The sequence below is a fragment of the Epinephelus moara genome, chromosome 20 (assembly GCF_006386435.1).
Source record: "Epinephelus moara isolate mb chromosome 20, YSFRI_EMoa_1.0, whole genome shotgun sequence".
In the NCBI taxonomy this organism is placed as follows: domain Eukaryota; kingdom Metazoa; phylum Chordata; class Actinopteri; order Perciformes; family Serranidae; genus Epinephelus; species Epinephelus moara.
Window position 1 is genome coordinate 17,707,441 of NC_065525.1, and position 17,112 is coordinate 17,724,552.

The window sequence follows — 17,112 nt, forward strand, 5'->3', positions numbered from 1 at the left end:
AGCAGGTACAGGAACATGATCAAAGACCGAGAAAGCAATTAGTGAAAGTCCAGATCCGATTCAAAAGTGGCCTGTTAGCGTCTGCTGTCACAGGCAAGGCTCATACAGTAGGCTTAGGCTGCAGTATGTTATGTGTGTTATGTACCACAATCAGGGATGAGGCAGAACTGTGTCGGGGGAGCCAATTATCATATTTGGCAGCAGTTGTTTATAAAACCATTCTCATCCTCCGTTGACAATCTGTAGCAGATGTTTCAGACATATAAGACTCACAAGGCCTCAGTGGCTTGTTGTCTATCAGAGGTCACTGAACAAGTCAGTCGATCTATACTTACATTTTTAGCGACCCTTATGGCATGGCTCTGCAGACTGCTTTGGTCCAGACTGAATGAGCTCAACAACTATTGGATGGATTGGCATGAATTTTGGTACAGACATTCCCAGTGCCCAGAGCATGAATCCCAGTGAGTGTGGTGATCCACTAATTTGTCACCTAGTGCCGCCAGCTGGTCAAACTCTTCATTTATCCATTTAAATATCTCGACATTGAGAAGGGTTGGCACAAATATTTGTACAGACATGGTTCCCAGACAATAGTAACCATGATCCCCTGACTTCTTTTGTATTTATTTATTTTTATTTAGTGTATTTCTGGTCAACATTTTCATTCTTTGGGTCATGATAAAGTACCTGCAAAACTAATAACATTCTCATCAGCATCAGTTGTTCTCATAACCAAATATTAGCATGCTAACTTGCTAAGGTAGTTAATTACAAAAGGTTTTCAATAATTGCCACAATATAAAGGGACAGTTCACCCCAAAATAACAAATACAACATTTTCCTCTCACCTGTAAAGTTGTGTATAAGTCCAAATTGTTTTGGTGTGAGTTTCAGAGTGGTTGAGATATCAGCCCTAGAGATGTCTGCCTTCTCTTGAATATAATAGAATTAAATGGCACTTGGCTTGTGGTGCTCAAAGCGCCAAAACATACATTTGAAAAACTCGTGACCTGGTTACTCAAGATAATCCACAGACCTTGTTGTGAGCAGTTTCATGTAGGAACTATTTTCTTTCCACAGAACCACTCCTGCCAACCGTATCACCATGCAGAAGGAGGCGTGCATCTACTGCTAGCTCATGAAGCAGCACTGAGGTAGCTAACATTCCAGCTCAGCCGAGGAGGATGCCATTGATGTTTACATCTTGCAGTATCAGAAACCCCTTCTCCATGAGTAGATGCACGCTTCCTTCCACGCGGTGATACAGTTGGCAGGTGTAGTTTGGTAGAAAGTAAAAAATTCCTACATGAAAGTGCTCACAACAAGGTCTGTGGATTATCTTGAGCTACCTGGTCATGATTTCTGGAAAGAGACATTGCTGTTGAGATTTTTAGTGTATTTTTTTGGCACTTTGAGCATCACAAGGTGTCATTTAGTTCCATTATATTCCATTATATTCTACAGCCGATATCTCCAACACTCTGCAACTCACACCAAAACAATCTGGATTCACAAACAGCACTACAGGTAAGAGGAAAAATTGTTTGTTTGATTTCGGGGTAAACTGTCCCTTTAAGTTTCTCTATCCTGAATGAAGCAGTCGACTTGACACACAAAACATAAACCATTAGCCATTCTGCCCCACACCTAATTAAACCCTTGCCCCTTTGCCATCAGCGCTAAATGAGTGGTCAGAGGTAGTGGCCAGTTCAGGTCAGATTCCTCTGTTTTTTCATGTCCCATGTTCACACTCTCGGAGGGAGCGGGTGCATGCCACGCAGCAGTCCTCTGCCTATTAATAGCCGCGAGGGATGGAGTCGGGGGGCAATCTGGATGGCGTGTAAATTTAGACCCTCCCCCCTGGATGTTCCGTTGATGTCATAAGTCTGACCTCTGACCCAGGAGCCTGGCTGCCACAAGGCCCACACTGAACTTGAATTTCAGGGTTCCGAGTGCAAGCATGCACGCCGGACACATGCTAGCGCTTATTCATTTACAGTACATATACATGCACACAAATGCACGGTGCAACAGTTTGTGGAAAAGAGCTGTATGTTGTATGTCACCAAAGATGCTAAGTACTCTGTGCCCTCTTTCACTGAGAGAGACTATCACACTAACTGACTGTGTGGCTTCTTTGTCTTTCATTCACTTACTTTTTGTGTGCAGATAGACGCACCGTTTGTTTCCTGCAAAAAACAAATTAACAACTGATTCATCAGTCATACACGATCATGGTCTGATTTCCAAAGATTTTGAAAGCAACTGCAGTAGGAGCGGGGCGATTAGGTAGAGTGCTCGCACAGGTTCCCACAGCCTTATCCAGTGTCTCTGCCCCTGCCAGAGCTATGTGATGGATCGGAGACTGGGGGGCTGACATGCATAAACGGGGACAGGGGCAACTGATCTTCAAGGTATGTCAGCCGACACTCTTGGGATATCTTGTGCACAGCACCGCGGAAGAGACCTTAACCCTACAAACACAACAACATTGTTCAAGCCATGATTCCTCTTGTCTTATTTTTGGGTCCGATAAGGTTGTCGTTGGATACCAATAGAGCCATGACCATGTTACAGTAAGAACTGTGTTGAAATAAATGAATAGCGACACGGGATTAAAATGAGTCAACACAAGCTGTATAGAGTTTAGGTTTCGGAAAGTTATGGCAAAGGATACGCTTCTGTGAGAGCTAAGAGTCAAGCTTTGTGTCATTCATCCATGAACATTGACTTTGCATGTCTGTTGTCAAACACTCGACCACCTATAGTATGTTGACATTATAACTCCAGACACAATAGATGTTGACAGTCCAAATGGCAATGAATGCCACCTTCGACCAATCACACCACCCCCTGCCACCCTTGAGGTGCTCATAAACAACATTCCTGCCCTCAAATGTCTTCTGCACTCCACATGAGACACGCAGACCATTAAACAGTGCACAGCCTATAATATATTATCACAACACACCCTGAATGCACCACAGATTCTTGCGCTGCTTCACATTTTATTTTCTGTCCTATGTGATTCTCCTGAAGCAGTTACATACAAAATTTTGGATACTTTACTTAATGCTTTGGCTAAACAAGTGCTGCAACATGTTGAGCTGCAGATTACGTCCTAAATTTGCTGCAATAGTTAATGATTCTAACAGCTCAGTTTCCTTTCAGGTTTAGCATCATTTTAATAAGACGTCTGTCAGTGTTGTGGCATAATGTTGTCAGTATCATATGTATCTAAAAAATGAAATAAAATAAAAACACAGCCACTAAGGGAAATGCAGAAAATGGACAATAAAAGAAAGGTCAGACAAAAGTTAATCTGGATTTTTTACACCATTTAATCTGGATAAATGGGGTAAAAGAATCTAAAATTACAAATATAATACTTGATTTTGGTTGTAGATACTTGATAAAGGTGAGCTATAGCAGAGAGCGTTGGCCATGGAATTTCAGCAGGGATGTTTCCTGGATAATGAGCACTTCATCCAAACTGTCTCAAAGCCAGTCTGTCTTCTACATGCAGTCCCTTGACCCAACGTAAATGTTTAGACCAACTATTTCTTTAATTTATTGGACATTTTAATTAATTATTAATCACTGTTAATGTATAATTAACCTCCTGTTAACCTCAGTTTAATTAATTATTCAATAAGATTCAGCCAATTCCATTAAACCCACATGACAGGAATACAGCATTGGTTTTAAATGTTCCACTGCTCAGTTGTAGCCTACATCTCATTTTGGAATCAGACATCACTCCTTGTGCTACTTTAAGATGTGAAACACCACAAGATCAAATTTGGATAAGGCATGGCAAGTGTCCCGACCTTGCCATGCCCAATTGACGCCCCTGATCCGTCCACCAAACCACCAGATGACAAGTCTCCACAGTCTTTACGCACGGAGAGCGCACGGAGAGTTTGCAAGCACGCATGGGGATCCCTCCCTTCCAGGCTGTCCGTGGCCTCCTCGCCCGGGCGGGCTGTTCCAAGACTCAGCCAAACCCTCTTGATCCCCCATTTCCCTCTCTCTACCTTTCCTCTGAAGAAACAACCCGGCGTTACGTCAGAAAGTGCAGGGCAAGCAAGTCAGCGTCTTAGGAGCTATTCGTAGGCATTGCTGCCAAACCCGGCTTGGGGCTGCTCACGAGCTCACTGCAGCCAATGCAATTTACAAATGCAACTCTTTTAAAACAGCAGGAGTATGTGGTAAGTCACTTATTCATTCATACTGTTTTATTTCCTCGCTGGGATTTTATTCTCACAGCTTTCTTCACATGACAGGTCTCTGTTGCTGGCACAATTGCGCAAAAAAACAACATCAACAGAGTAAACGGTGCAAAGATAAAGAGTAGGCTGGTTTACCCTGTAGCCTCACTGGAAACACCATGACATGATGAAGCAGCAGAGCTTTTTGACGCACAGAGATTTCTGCAGCATTTTTTGTGTTTGATTCTTTGCTGATCTCAAAGACAACATGCCCCACGCTCGAAATAGGAACCCCAGCCCCATCCCAGAGGTAACATGGGACACGGGGCTGAAGGAGATGAACGAGACCTGGAAAGGAGCTATAGCCTGCCTCGGAGTGGCCGTCTTCTTTGTCATGACCATCGGGATCATATATTGGCAAGTGGTGGACCAGCCTAACAAGAACTGGATCCTCAGGGGGACTTTTAGCGGACTGATCTGGGAGAGAAGAACCCACTCGCTGGTCATACAGACCCTGACGGAGGACAAGACCTATGTGGAGATAGACGTCGGGAACGTGGGGAACCCCGACATCGAGGTTCCCTTCGTGAGGAACCTGTGCTGGCTGAATAAAACGGAGTTCTGCTATACGTGGGACTCGGTGGCCGAGGTGAAGATCTCGCTGGAGGTGAATGAGGAGACGGAGACGGAGTGCTACAGTATGACTTGGGCGCCGGTGCACTGTCATGTGGAGCTGAAGGTAGGGTGTCTCTCAGTGTGGACTCAAGAGCCAAAAACACAAGCAGAATGTTATCAAATGCACTTTTACGCACAATGTGATGCGCAAAAAAAGCAGTTTTGCACGTGGAAATTTCACGCCTTAATTTCCAGTTTACGCAGTGTTAATTGGCATATGATTGTGCGCATTGGTGCACAACGTAAACCATAAATTTGAAGGCCCATGTTCACGTTTTAAATCTAAAAGCACGACATTATGCGTATTTTCTCATACAAATAAGTTACAGGACGTTTTGTCTGTTTTATATAAGTGGTCTACTTAAATGTACATGATTTTAATCACCACCTGGTCATATAAAATTATTAAATCACAAAAGACTTAACTGAATTAAATAAGTGGCTCAGGTGCAGCAGATGAAGGTGTATAATCCATAACTTGGCTCATATGTTCAGATACAAAAATACTGCAATTTATGTTTATTTTAAATGTCGTTTTAATTTAATTTTGTTGAAATTAAATTTCTAAAACTATGACAACCTATTAAATTACTTGAAACAAAACACAACCATGACGCATGAGTGACTCATTTGAGCTGACATGATGTAATAGACCAAAAAATAAATAAATAGTTTGCGTGATCCCCTCATCCTTTCCCTCTCTACAGCCCTGAGCGGACTCCATTCGTGTTAAATCTGCCTCGTCACAGTTGTTGTGCTTCTTTACATGCACAGTACTTACTGTACTTTCCCCCCACAACTTAATTATCAAAGGCATTTAACTATTGGGATGTTTGGGGAGGTTAATCTGTACCCACTGGAACATTCCTCGCCATAACTCCCTGTCATGTGGCGCGACTGCTCACAGGAAATCTCTCCAAACTAAAGTCGCCTTTATTTTTCTAATTTCCAAAATCCTGCCCGGCGCCTCTCAGGTGACCACTTGGCACCTGTTTTAAAACTGCTTAGCAGAGCCCGGATTTGCTTACGTGAAATAAATGAGCTGCCGGTTTGCGCATTTGTACCCCCCATGCGTCAAGGCGCTTTGAGGAAGGACAGACTTTCTCTTAGAAAACACTCTGTCATTCAATCCCTCCTGCGTGCGATGCTCTCTGAGACAGTCTCATGTGCCAGCCGTCACATAGCCTACAGCCCTGTGCCATGCAGCTCTGCACTGAAGTCATACTACAGTCAGAGATTAGATTCATCCCTACTGCAGCACATCAGGTACATAATGTGATAGCACTGGAAACATTTAATCTGTTCCAACTTCCCCCCTCTGGAAGGCGTTACAGGACACTGTACGCCAAAACATCCAGACACAAGAACACTTTCTTTCCACAGGACATCACTATGATGAACAGTTAATGTCAGGCATACAGTGTCAATAACCCTGTAACACCAAACATCCACTGTACCTGCAAATTACGTATTTTTATAGTTTACACACACTGTGTTTTTTAACATGTAAATATCATTACTGTCAATATGAATAAAAGCAGGCTGGATATACTCCCAAATCCAGCTTCCTCGTGTAGATAACGCAAACTGTCACATCAATAATTCCATATTTGTTCCAGCACCTTTTGCATCATTGATCTTCTGTCAGCATATGTTGCTGTCAACATTTGGGGGCACACATATAAAACAGGGGGTTTGGGTGTCCCCGGCACAAAAAATTGGAGCATCAAACACAATTCTCAACACAATTTTCTGCATTCTGTGGGATTTTTATGCACTAATTTGTGCCATTTCTGCACAAATGTATGGTGTAAATGTCTTCAATTTGTTGAAATTAAAGACCTCTGCCACTTTAAAGTAAAAATGCATATGTTCTAAATATAAAGGACGTCAGAGGAAGAGCCTTTGGCTCAAAATGCATCAACATGCTTCCAACAGGAGCTGCTTGGTGTGTGGATGTATTTGTTTCCTACTGAATATTGATGGAGACATGTCCCCTGCCTCCTCCCCAAAATCAACACATATGTCAACTCATACAAAATCAGTACATACATACTGATATAGATATACTTTTTTTTATATTTGTACTTACTGTGAAATGTTTATGTTTATCTTGTTCAGCTTTGTTGTCCTTGCTTTTAGCTGTTGTGTCAATTTCTATGCAGATGCATTGAGAGTAACAAAAAACTGAGTCAAATTCCTTTTATTGGCCAATAAAGCTGATTCTGATTTTGATTAACGTACAGTCAGAGTCATCTTATACCCACTCATAAATGAAATTCAGATACCCCATTCATGCTTAAGTCCACTTAAAGCATTTGAGTTGTCTCAGAAATGAATAAAACTTGCATTTTCTTCTACCATCTATTAACTTTTAATCTTAACCCTACCACTAATTTCTTATGTATATTTTCCTTTTATTTGTCAGCATCAATTTCATATTGCTGTTTTCAGTCTGTCTTGATGTATGTAAACCTGTCTGTCTCTTTCTCTATGTGTCTTTCTCCTTCACACTGTTTTTGTGTACGTGCCTATCTTTTCAGGACTGCTTCTCCATGACCAACGTGTCCTGGTACGGTGGCGCCAGCGTCCGGGGTCAGACCTGGCCGATCAACGACCAGAACGCCACTACACAGCCCTTCATCGTGAGCGATCTTAAGGACAATCCCTCAGGCTTCGGCTCTGCCCTGGAACGTTACTTCCTGGGCTCATCAGGTGAGAAGGTCACGGTTGGAATGAATCTTTTGCATCAACTGAGATTTACTCTCGCAGTCATTAGCAAAAGTGGAGTCGTAGTTCTTCTTTACACCTTGGCCTGTTACAAGAAAAAAGACCTTTGTAAATCTTTTGAATGACACATCGTCAGCTGTTTTTCCACACTTGCCATTGGCGCAGGGTTAGCACAAGGGCTCGGGAAATCTGACCCCGCATCAGCGGGTATACGATGTGTGGCGTGAATCCCAGGGCGTGAGGGAAGCCCTGTGGATGTTGTTGTGTTTTCTTACCACCCCCCTCGTGTTTGTTTGTGTTTGAGCTGAGGAAAAAATGGCCTCCAGAACCAGCATCCTTAAAAAAACCACACACTCCACTGACTGGACAGGACGTCGTCCATCCTACTAATAGAGTGTAACGTAATACTGTCTGTGGCATGTCAGTTTATTAATTTAGAGATTAGACTACAAAGGGAAGCAAACCACCTTTAGCATCTTAAATTAACTCTTAGGGATACCGGGGTAATTGCCTTTTGTTTCTATTAAAAGGGCAGGTTGGATGAGGGCCCTGCTGACTCTTATAACTCACCAGGTTATTTTGGGGGTGTTAGATTTTATCCTGGGGGCAAAGGGGGGAGGCAGGGACCACTGGCGGATGTGAATGGTTAATGTGACTGACGAGGAACGTGTGGTGTTTGTGCGTGTGAGTGTGTGTGTGTGTGTGTGAGTGTACATGTGTGCTTGTGTGGTAGGGGGTATAGCATTAACCTCGAGGGACTTTGCTCTCAAGTTGTGTTTGTGTGAAGTTTGCTTACTGAGCTGCTGCTCAAACTAACCACTCTATTCTTAAAAGAGTTCACATGACATTCTTTTTTGACAACCAGACATTTTAAAATCCCATTTTACACACACATGCACATTGCAATGTGTACTTTTTTTTAGCATATTTCTTAGATTACTGACTCTCAGTGTCAAAGGGAATCCTGTGCATGTGTGTGTGCCAGCCAGCGTCCAGATCAGGGCAGAGAGTATGACTTCATCCGGTGAGGTGACACAAACAATCATCTATCATGACTTCACTGATTGTTAGCAGCAGTCACACACATTCATTCACATACTGACAGACACAAATGCACCCATGCACACGCGCATACACCCATACACATTTTGGGGATGTTATGTAACACAGTGGCAGGCTTAACAAGAGAGTCACATGACTTAAATCCCTTTTCCACCTTGTGAGAGGACGGCAGTAATTATCAGGACCCTGTAACCCTTTGTTTCTCCCGTTAGCTTCACACAGAGAACAAAAAAAAGAAAACGGATGAGATGAGATCCCGACGAGAACAACTGTTTGAACGTTGCCAAGTAACCACTCGCAGGCACACACTGTACATAGCCCCAAACATAGCAAACTGATGCTCAGCAATGACAGCGATGCCTATTGGAGCATTAAAGGTATATTTAACATGATATCTTGCTTTAAAGTTCAAGGATGTTTTTGTTTGGCTCTTAGATTTACATAATGTACCTCAGAGAGAATCGTTTTTCACAACTGAAGACATACTGATATTTGTACTTGGCTGCTTTCCGATTGCAAGGATCAGCGGAAATTATTATTGGGAAATGATTTTTAATTGACTTTGATTTGTCATTCTTCCTTCATGCACGCAGCTCATGAGTTAAAGAGACCTAACAATGTAGACTGTCACACTTCAGATTTGGCTAATGTGACGAGAATATTTCACTTGTAGGGTCCCGTGCAGGGCCATGCACAGACATTTTGGGGGTCAGGTGCTCGTGTGAAATAAAGGGCACCCCTCTCATAATTATTGATAATAAAAAAAAAAGGCACATACAGTAGCATATCTTTCACGTACTTACATATTTATTTACTTCATACCCATACACTCATACGTTGTGGTTTAACAGAGACAAACAATTGTAGGCATAGGGCAAACACTGTCGTCACCAATCAACATATCCTCAAATAAAGATTCGTATGATATTTTACACATACGACAGACTGTATGATATGTACTGAATTAGCACCGCACAAATGACATCATATGTAACATAAAGATACATACTTAACGTAAAGTTATGTTGGTTAGATTTAGAATAAGAAACATGGTTAGACGTCTTTAGGTTTAGACAAGTAAAGTTATGTAGGTTAGGTTCAGGAAAAGAAACATGGTGAAGACGTACCTTAAAATAACTCACAGGGATGAGGGTTAGAGGGTGAAGGTTAGGGGTTAAAGGGGACTCCTCACGCAAACTTTTTGCTCTCCAGGCCCTGATCACACAGAAAGTGTTTCAGCAGTTGGAGGCGGCTTTTTGTAATTGTTTTAAATAAGAATTAAGTGTTTTGCTCATGTTTTTTGCACTGTGACACACCTCGCGTTTCTGCGCTCCAGGTGCCTGCCGTATTTGCTGCAGCATTCAGAACTCCTCAAGGTTAAAAAAACCTTCCACTCAAAGCAGACAAGTGCTCCATGTCATCTCTTTTTTTTTAATCAAATTTTTTTTTTTTTTTTTTTTTTTTTTTTTTTCATTGTCCAATGAGATGACCTTCTGCGGTGGTCAAGACAACAAGTTTACAGTTGGTAAACAATGGAGGAGAAACTGGTGGTAGTGGTTGCTGGATACCCAGACCTATACGACCCGACGTTAGACAGCAGGTTGTCAGACTGCCCCCGAGTCATCCTAAAATATGCCTGGAAATGGCCATCATCGAGGTGAAGCACCTGGACCAGGCTCCCTTTAATCCACCCTCTTTTTTAGGGTCTCATGNCCATCAGAAGGTGCACGGGGTCACCTCCGCTACCACCTCTAAATGCTCGGCTCAGACTGAGCCAGAGGAAGTGCAGAACCTTTATGGTCCCATAAGTCCTGCTCTGTTTTTCTTAGAAGTCTACATTTTCCTATTAAAGAAAGTGCATGTGAATGTGTGGGAGAATGCACGTGTGTGTGTGTATGTGAAGAAGTTGATTTGTGTGTTCGCTCAGCAGCTGTAAAAATTGAGGCATGTGTGTGTCGAATCATTCAAATCTGCCCGATAACCTTCATTCATTTTCACATCGGCCTATCTGCTGCTGTGTAGGTGAGCTGATACGGTCGGTCGCCAGGGCATATAATTTTGCTTTTGAGAGCTAGTGGAAAATATTTCGGGGGAAGCTTGGAGTGTTTAAGGAATTGTTCTAAAAATAGCCCCCTCCCCTTTCTCCGCTTCCCCTTTAACTCCTGTGCACCCCACCTTGGCTGTAACTCAAGGCCTCAAACCTGCTTCACTTTCTTTAAATAACACTTATTGATTCCTGCTCCCCCAACACCACCCCCAGAGTCTGTTCTGTCTGAACGAGAGGTTAGAAGTTCATTTTCAATCAGGAGTCCCCCCTCCTTTATACTAAAAATGCATACCAGTGCATGCAAACTCCTTTCAGTGGAATTGCATAAACACATCAGACAGGATTTAGTGTATTTATCATTCAAATCTGCGTGTTTAGTCAAAGATGGAATAAAAGGTACAGCTGTTTTGGACCACATTGTCCCATTTCCTTGAGGCCCTGCAGTGTCATTTCCCATAAAAATTAACTATGACTCAAGAAGTCATGCCTGCAAACCTTAACTCCACTTTCCACCCAGTGTGCACTTTGGTGAAACACACTGTTTGCAGCCTTCTGTATCTGCACATCATTCGACAAGGCTGCTCGGTGTCTGGTGTACGCTGGTCGCCTCTGTTTCCACTGCCTGCGTTCCACTTCCATCCTTCCATAAAGCTATAACATTTTCACCACTGCCCCACTTTCTGCTCCCTTGTATGTGGACATTAATGACGTGTGCAGTTTCATGGCACCTGTGTTTTATTAAAAAAAAAAAAAAAAAACATTTTAGCTATTTCATCCCATGTGGTTAAAATATACAATAGTGTTTGTCACAAATATCCACATTTATCCACCATTATGAATCCACACAAGCAGTTGAGAGGTGACTTTATACCTTGTGAGGGGCAGCTGAGGAGTTACCAGTATCTCTTTGACATTATCCATTGCAAACACGTGAGAATTACCCTGTGCTCGAAGGCTCTTCGCGAGGCTTTATGCCGCACTTGAACACTGATCTCTGAAACGATTAATCTGATTATGAACCGGTACGTGAGTATCCTGCCTGCTCCTGGTCCCTGCCTGCATGAGAACAGTAAGCCCATTGAAACTAGAGAGGGTGGCCGGAGTGAGCCAAGCTCTCAGCCCGGGTTCTCAGACTGTCTGCCTGCTTTGGAAACAGGTCTCGCACCCTAATCTGTTCATTGATCACCTCCCAAATCCCAAATCCCAGTTTGGCTGCTTTGAATGAATTGTGCAAAAACTGGAGGTCACAGTCTGGGTTGGAGGGTCTGATCGATACTGGCTGGGTTGCGCTGACCTGAGATAGAACAGACACACAGCACAGTAAAGCGGAGCAGTGAGGAGAGGAAGGTAGTTAAAGTTGGGAGGGAGAAGGTGGGAGTCAGGACGGGTGAGAAGTGGTGAGGATAGGGGGGTAGGAGTAACCTGAGAGGGACGAGGCATTCCTTGCAGGGCAGCTACATCTGCGGACACAATTATCTGCCTCGCATAATTATATCATTTCACACGGCCTCTAAAAGGCGTCATATACATACAGTAGGAGGAAAAACAAGATTTTCAGAAGGCTAAAGTTGGCTGATTTAATCGCAGCTCCACTTCCTCCGAGCTGCTTTTGTCACCAAGTTTGAATAAGAGATGTGATCTGGATTAAAACTGACTTTATCTTCAATGTGACTTTGGATATATATCCGAGGCTCCTCTCATTGGTGTGCAGTGTAACCTACCTACTCAGAAGTTGCCAGCAGCCCCGGTGTAAACTCATCTAACCACATACTGCTATATCTCATTCTAGGGAGTGTTTTTCTCACATCTGAGTGGAGCAATATCAGCTGACACAGCCCACACTCTACCTCCCACAACACTCCATCCGTCACACTCATCCTGGTCTCAGTATCACTCGCGCACTATGTCATATAAGAGGAATCCGCAGTGGACGTCTCATACTTACACTCCTTTTTATTGCTTTACGTCAAGGCCCGCCTTCTATCTGTTTGAAGCGAGACGTTATATCATGTGTTTATCTGATTCTCTGTGGATTTCTGACGAGCGTGGTGTAATGAACTAACATCCTGTGCCCTCTCCTGTCTGCTTTCCACCCTGCAGGTGTGGCAGTGCTTGTATCTCCTGATATTCCCCTGCAGCTTGGGGTGGACAGCAGGCAGCAGTTCTGCCTGCAGTCGCTGCCCAGTATGGAGCGTCTCCCTCTGCAGTACACCGTGTGTGTGGCCCACAACGTGAGAGCTGCTCACCAGGAAGCAGTGCAGCAACTCTCCCAGCACAGCAGGGAGCTGCCCAACATGAACACACTGTGGTTAGTTCAGTTAAGATTCAGATTAGCGGTGACTTCCTCGCCTGAGGGGGCTTCTGTTTTGTCAAAATACCAAGAAGTCAAACAGTGGTGCATGTGTGAGCACTGACTGAAACTTTGTGGGTATTTAGGGGGTCATAAACTAAAAATCCATCCAGGTTGTGTATGATCTCTCTGTGTGTGCTGTAGGCTGCCGTTCTGGAAGCTGCTCGCCAACATGGATTCAGGGCCGAAGGTGGAGAGGGAGCTGAGGACCTTCTCTAATCGTCTGAGGAGACACCAGCTAGGGGAGGGAGTCATCAGCCTCAATGAACATTCCACCACCCTCCTCTCCGAAATGGTATGTTCCCCTCACCGTGCTGTCTCTGTACCACCAGCCTCAAATTCTCACTTACTTGGTTGAGTTAAACCTCAGGAAGGCAGAACCAAAGATAACACGAAGTGTAATGTTCATCCTGTTGAAAAAAGAAAAAAGAATTTTAACGGTCTCTACAGAATCAAAGGGCAAAAATCTGAAGACAAAATAAAAACATCACATATTTTTGAATGAATCAAAATAACAGTCGCTCTCCCTACAAAAATAGCCTGTTGGTTTAATTTTACCTTTTTAGGTTATGCCCTATTTCAATAGTGTGTTTCAACGGAAAATACATTAATCAAAAATCCCACTTTTTTGAGACCAAATATTTCTCTTTCACAATCAGATTCAATATTTATCTGGCACTTTAAAGAAGAGAGTTTCATTGGATCAGCTCATTCAAATAAAAACTACAACTCTCAAATGATCATTTTAGTTGCTCCCTCCATGTTATGTTCAATTTGTGAAGAAAACTACCTCACACAAAGCACAAAGTTTCTTTGTGTTATTGTGTGACTTCAGTGTTTCAAAGGGTAAGCTCGGATTTACTGAGGTCACACAAACAATCTGACTGATCGTGGCAGTGGTAGACCAGCAGCTTGTGTGTTCAGCCAGGTAAAACTGTTGTTTATGTCAATGGAGTCTGGCTTTGAAGAGAGCATATGTAAGGGTGCTTTCACACCTGTCCTGTTTGGTTCAGTTTAATTGAACTCAAGTTTGTTTGCCCCCTAAGTGCGGTTCTTTGGGCAGGTGTGAACACAGCAATCGCAGTCAGGTGTGGACCAAAACAACCAGACCGAGACCTTCTTGAAGAGGTGGTCTTGGTTCGGTTACAAACAAACACTGGTGCGGTTTGTTTGTAGTGAGAACGTGTTCCGACCTCGATCCAGACCAAGTGCAGTCACATTACACATTGTTTGGGTTAAATAAACAGGAGCATGTTCCAGGATTATTAATGCGTGCCTCCTCCTGTACTGCCTTAAAGGGAAATTTCGGTTTATTTCAACCCGTCTCCTATCGTCCTAAATTTGTAAGGTAAGACAACACGTTTACATGTCGTTTTCTATATGTTCTCTGACATTTATCCTAACGATATGAGGCGGTCTTTGTGGAAAAAAAGCTTGTTTAGTGGACTAACTTTGCACTTGAAGGTTGCCCGTTCACTTACGTTTTAACAGGTCTGACGCTACTATGCGCCCCGGCTGTATCTAGGCTAACGGCTAACATGCTAACTATTATTTTTATGTCACTAGTCACTTGAAACAAATTTAGGACGATAGGAGACAGGTTGAAATAAACCGAAATTTCCCTTTAATATGCACATTCAGCACATCCAACGCATTAAAACATTGTTTTCTAGTTGGAGCCGCGCCTCGTTTTCAATCTGTATGATTTGCCTAAAATGAACAATGACAGCAATATAGTACACAATGACCAGCACTAAAATCAACTTGCGTAGTTGTCCCTCCATTGTGACATTAGAAAGTGTCGCATTTATCTTGCAAGTGTACTCTTCTTCGTCTTGTTCACTTCCTGGATTTTTCCCACATGGGAGTTATGACCAATCAAGAGCAGCTTTCTCACACAAGGCATTTTATCTGGTCCGCTTGTAAATGCTGCCGTGAGAACACGAACCAACTCTGAGCAATTATGCAACTTTGTGACAAAATTAGTCCCTGATTTGGACCAAAGCAAGACAACTCTAGATCTGAAAGCACCCTAAGTTTCACTTGTAGTGCAGTTCCCCAATTGAAAGAGCTGTCTCTATGGCAAGACTTTGATTATACTTAAGACTTTGATTTTACTGCATTGATGTTGTGAGTGTTTGTAATCAGATGTTTTTAGTTTTTCTGTTGTTACATGTGTCACCTATGACTTCAATTCATCAAGAATTTTTTGTTTATCGGAGGCATGCTAGAAAAACAACATTTTCTTAGAGATTTTAACGCAACAGTGGGTGAGTAATTGAAATAGGCAACAAATGGTCTTTGGGGGGATGAAGTATTCCTTTAAATCTGTACCAGCAGAGATACTTTACAGTAGCCTACTACTATGCTTATCTCTATTGGTACAAGTGTTCATTTCTTCATCCTCTCTTTATTTGGCTGTTTCTTACACCATGTAGCTGTAGACTCCCATAATCCTCCTCTTCAACCATCTGGGCTGTGAGGCTGGTGAGGGTTCATCAGTCACAGGCTCAGAACTGGTCAAGGACAGAGATGAAAGAGTTTTCTTAAGTGGATCTCCAGAAAGCTGGAGACGGGCAGGAAGCGAAGGAGGGAGGACAGGTTCACAGAAATGTCACAACGTAGAAAAGAAAATGTTGAAAAATTTGTTTCCCTGAGTGCAGACCACACTACCTGCAGGCCACATTTTTAAGTTCTCTCTTTAAGCTTGTAAATGTGATAGATCAGGCTCACCTAATAGGTTTCAGGTATTCTAAACTTCATGATTCATTGGTCCATACAGTATCTGGTGTGTGATACAAAAGGGCAGGTGATGTTTATCATCATCGGTTCACATTTATCCAGTTACTTTCCTTGAAGGTTGTAGGGAACTGCCTGGAAACAAGAGACCACCAGGACCACTCTTGAGTGGATCTAAGTCAATACCCTGTGATATTCCATTACAAAACAAATATAGCTGAGAGAAGACAAACAGAGGCTACCCTAACTGATCTCAGGTTGCTCCGAGTGTGGTAACCGTGGGACGGCGAAGAATTGGGTGTGTTGGGATTAGAAGGGAAGTGAGCCAAGACTAACTTGAGTAGGTGATCCTGACACCAGCTCGATGTTGCGATCTGACCTGGACCGTGTGGCAACAGAAGAGGAGGCAGAGGAGTTTCACACAATCTGTCCATCAGAGAGGTTGAGTTTATTATATATACACACACAATGCTTACAGTAGGCTCCCATTCCCGGATCAGAAGGTGTGAAAGGATGAAAAAGGGGGGAGGAAATGGGAGGAATAACACGTCNGATGACCTTCTGCGGTGGTCAAGACAACAAGTTTACAGTTGGTAAACAATGGAGGAGAAACTGGTGGTAGTGGTTGCTGGATACCCAGACCTATACGACCCGACGTTAGACAGCAGGTTGTCAGACTGCCCCCGAGTCATCCTAAAATATGCCTGGAAATGGCCATCATCGAGGTGAAGCACCTGGACCAGGCTCCCTTTAATCCACCCTCTTTTTTAGGGTCTCATGCACCCACCCAAATCTCAGTTTCCCTGCATCCAAAAAAACTATTTGCCGACAGCCTCTGACCCTCAACCAGAGCTAGAGCAGGTACCCTCTGCCTGAACATTTTAGGAACTCGCCACTAATTACTATGAAATAAAAGATGCGGTAGATTGATAACACAGGAAGGTTAGTGTGAGGATGTGATGGAGTAGTTGCCTGGACACAATAAAAAGGCACAGCAAGTGTTTTTTTTACTAGTGGCCTTCGCATCAGGGCTTCATACTACTTCCGTCTTTCCTCTCATCAGTGCATTGGTCACATTATCGCAGCCTTCCTGATTATGTGGGTTGTACATGAATGGTGGTGCATTACCTTTTGTAGGTATGCATATAAATAGTGCATGAGAACAGCCTGTACCAATGAAGGCAGGTCAAGGAGACGTGGATGCTGCTCTACAAGGCATTCGATTTACATGTGTTTACTATGGTGGCTGTGACAAGGGAAGTCAAAGAAGGAGGTGCTGGGGCTCGCAGAATTAA

General features: G+C 43.2%; 1 protein-coding gene across 1 annotated transcript in view; it reads left to right on the top strand.

Moving 5' to 3' along the window:
* Positions 1-4,147: 4,147 nt before the first annotated feature.
* Positions 4,148-17,112, top strand: part of si:ch211-236l14.4 (SITS-binding protein) — a 38,153-nt gene continuing 25,188 nt past the window's right edge. Inside the window, exons 1-5 of the mRNA XM_050073302.1 lie at positions 4,148-4,214; positions 4,290-4,953; positions 7,433-7,604; positions 12,829-13,036; positions 13,223-13,373. Of these exons, the coding sequence (XP_049929259.1) occupies positions 4,483-4,953; positions 7,433-7,604; positions 12,829-13,036; positions 13,223-13,373 (1,002 nt within the window). The 5' untranslated portion in view covers positions 4,148-4,214; positions 4,290-4,482. The remainder of the gene's footprint in view (positions 4,215-4,289; positions 4,954-7,432; positions 7,605-12,828; positions 13,037-13,222; positions 13,374-17,112) is intronic.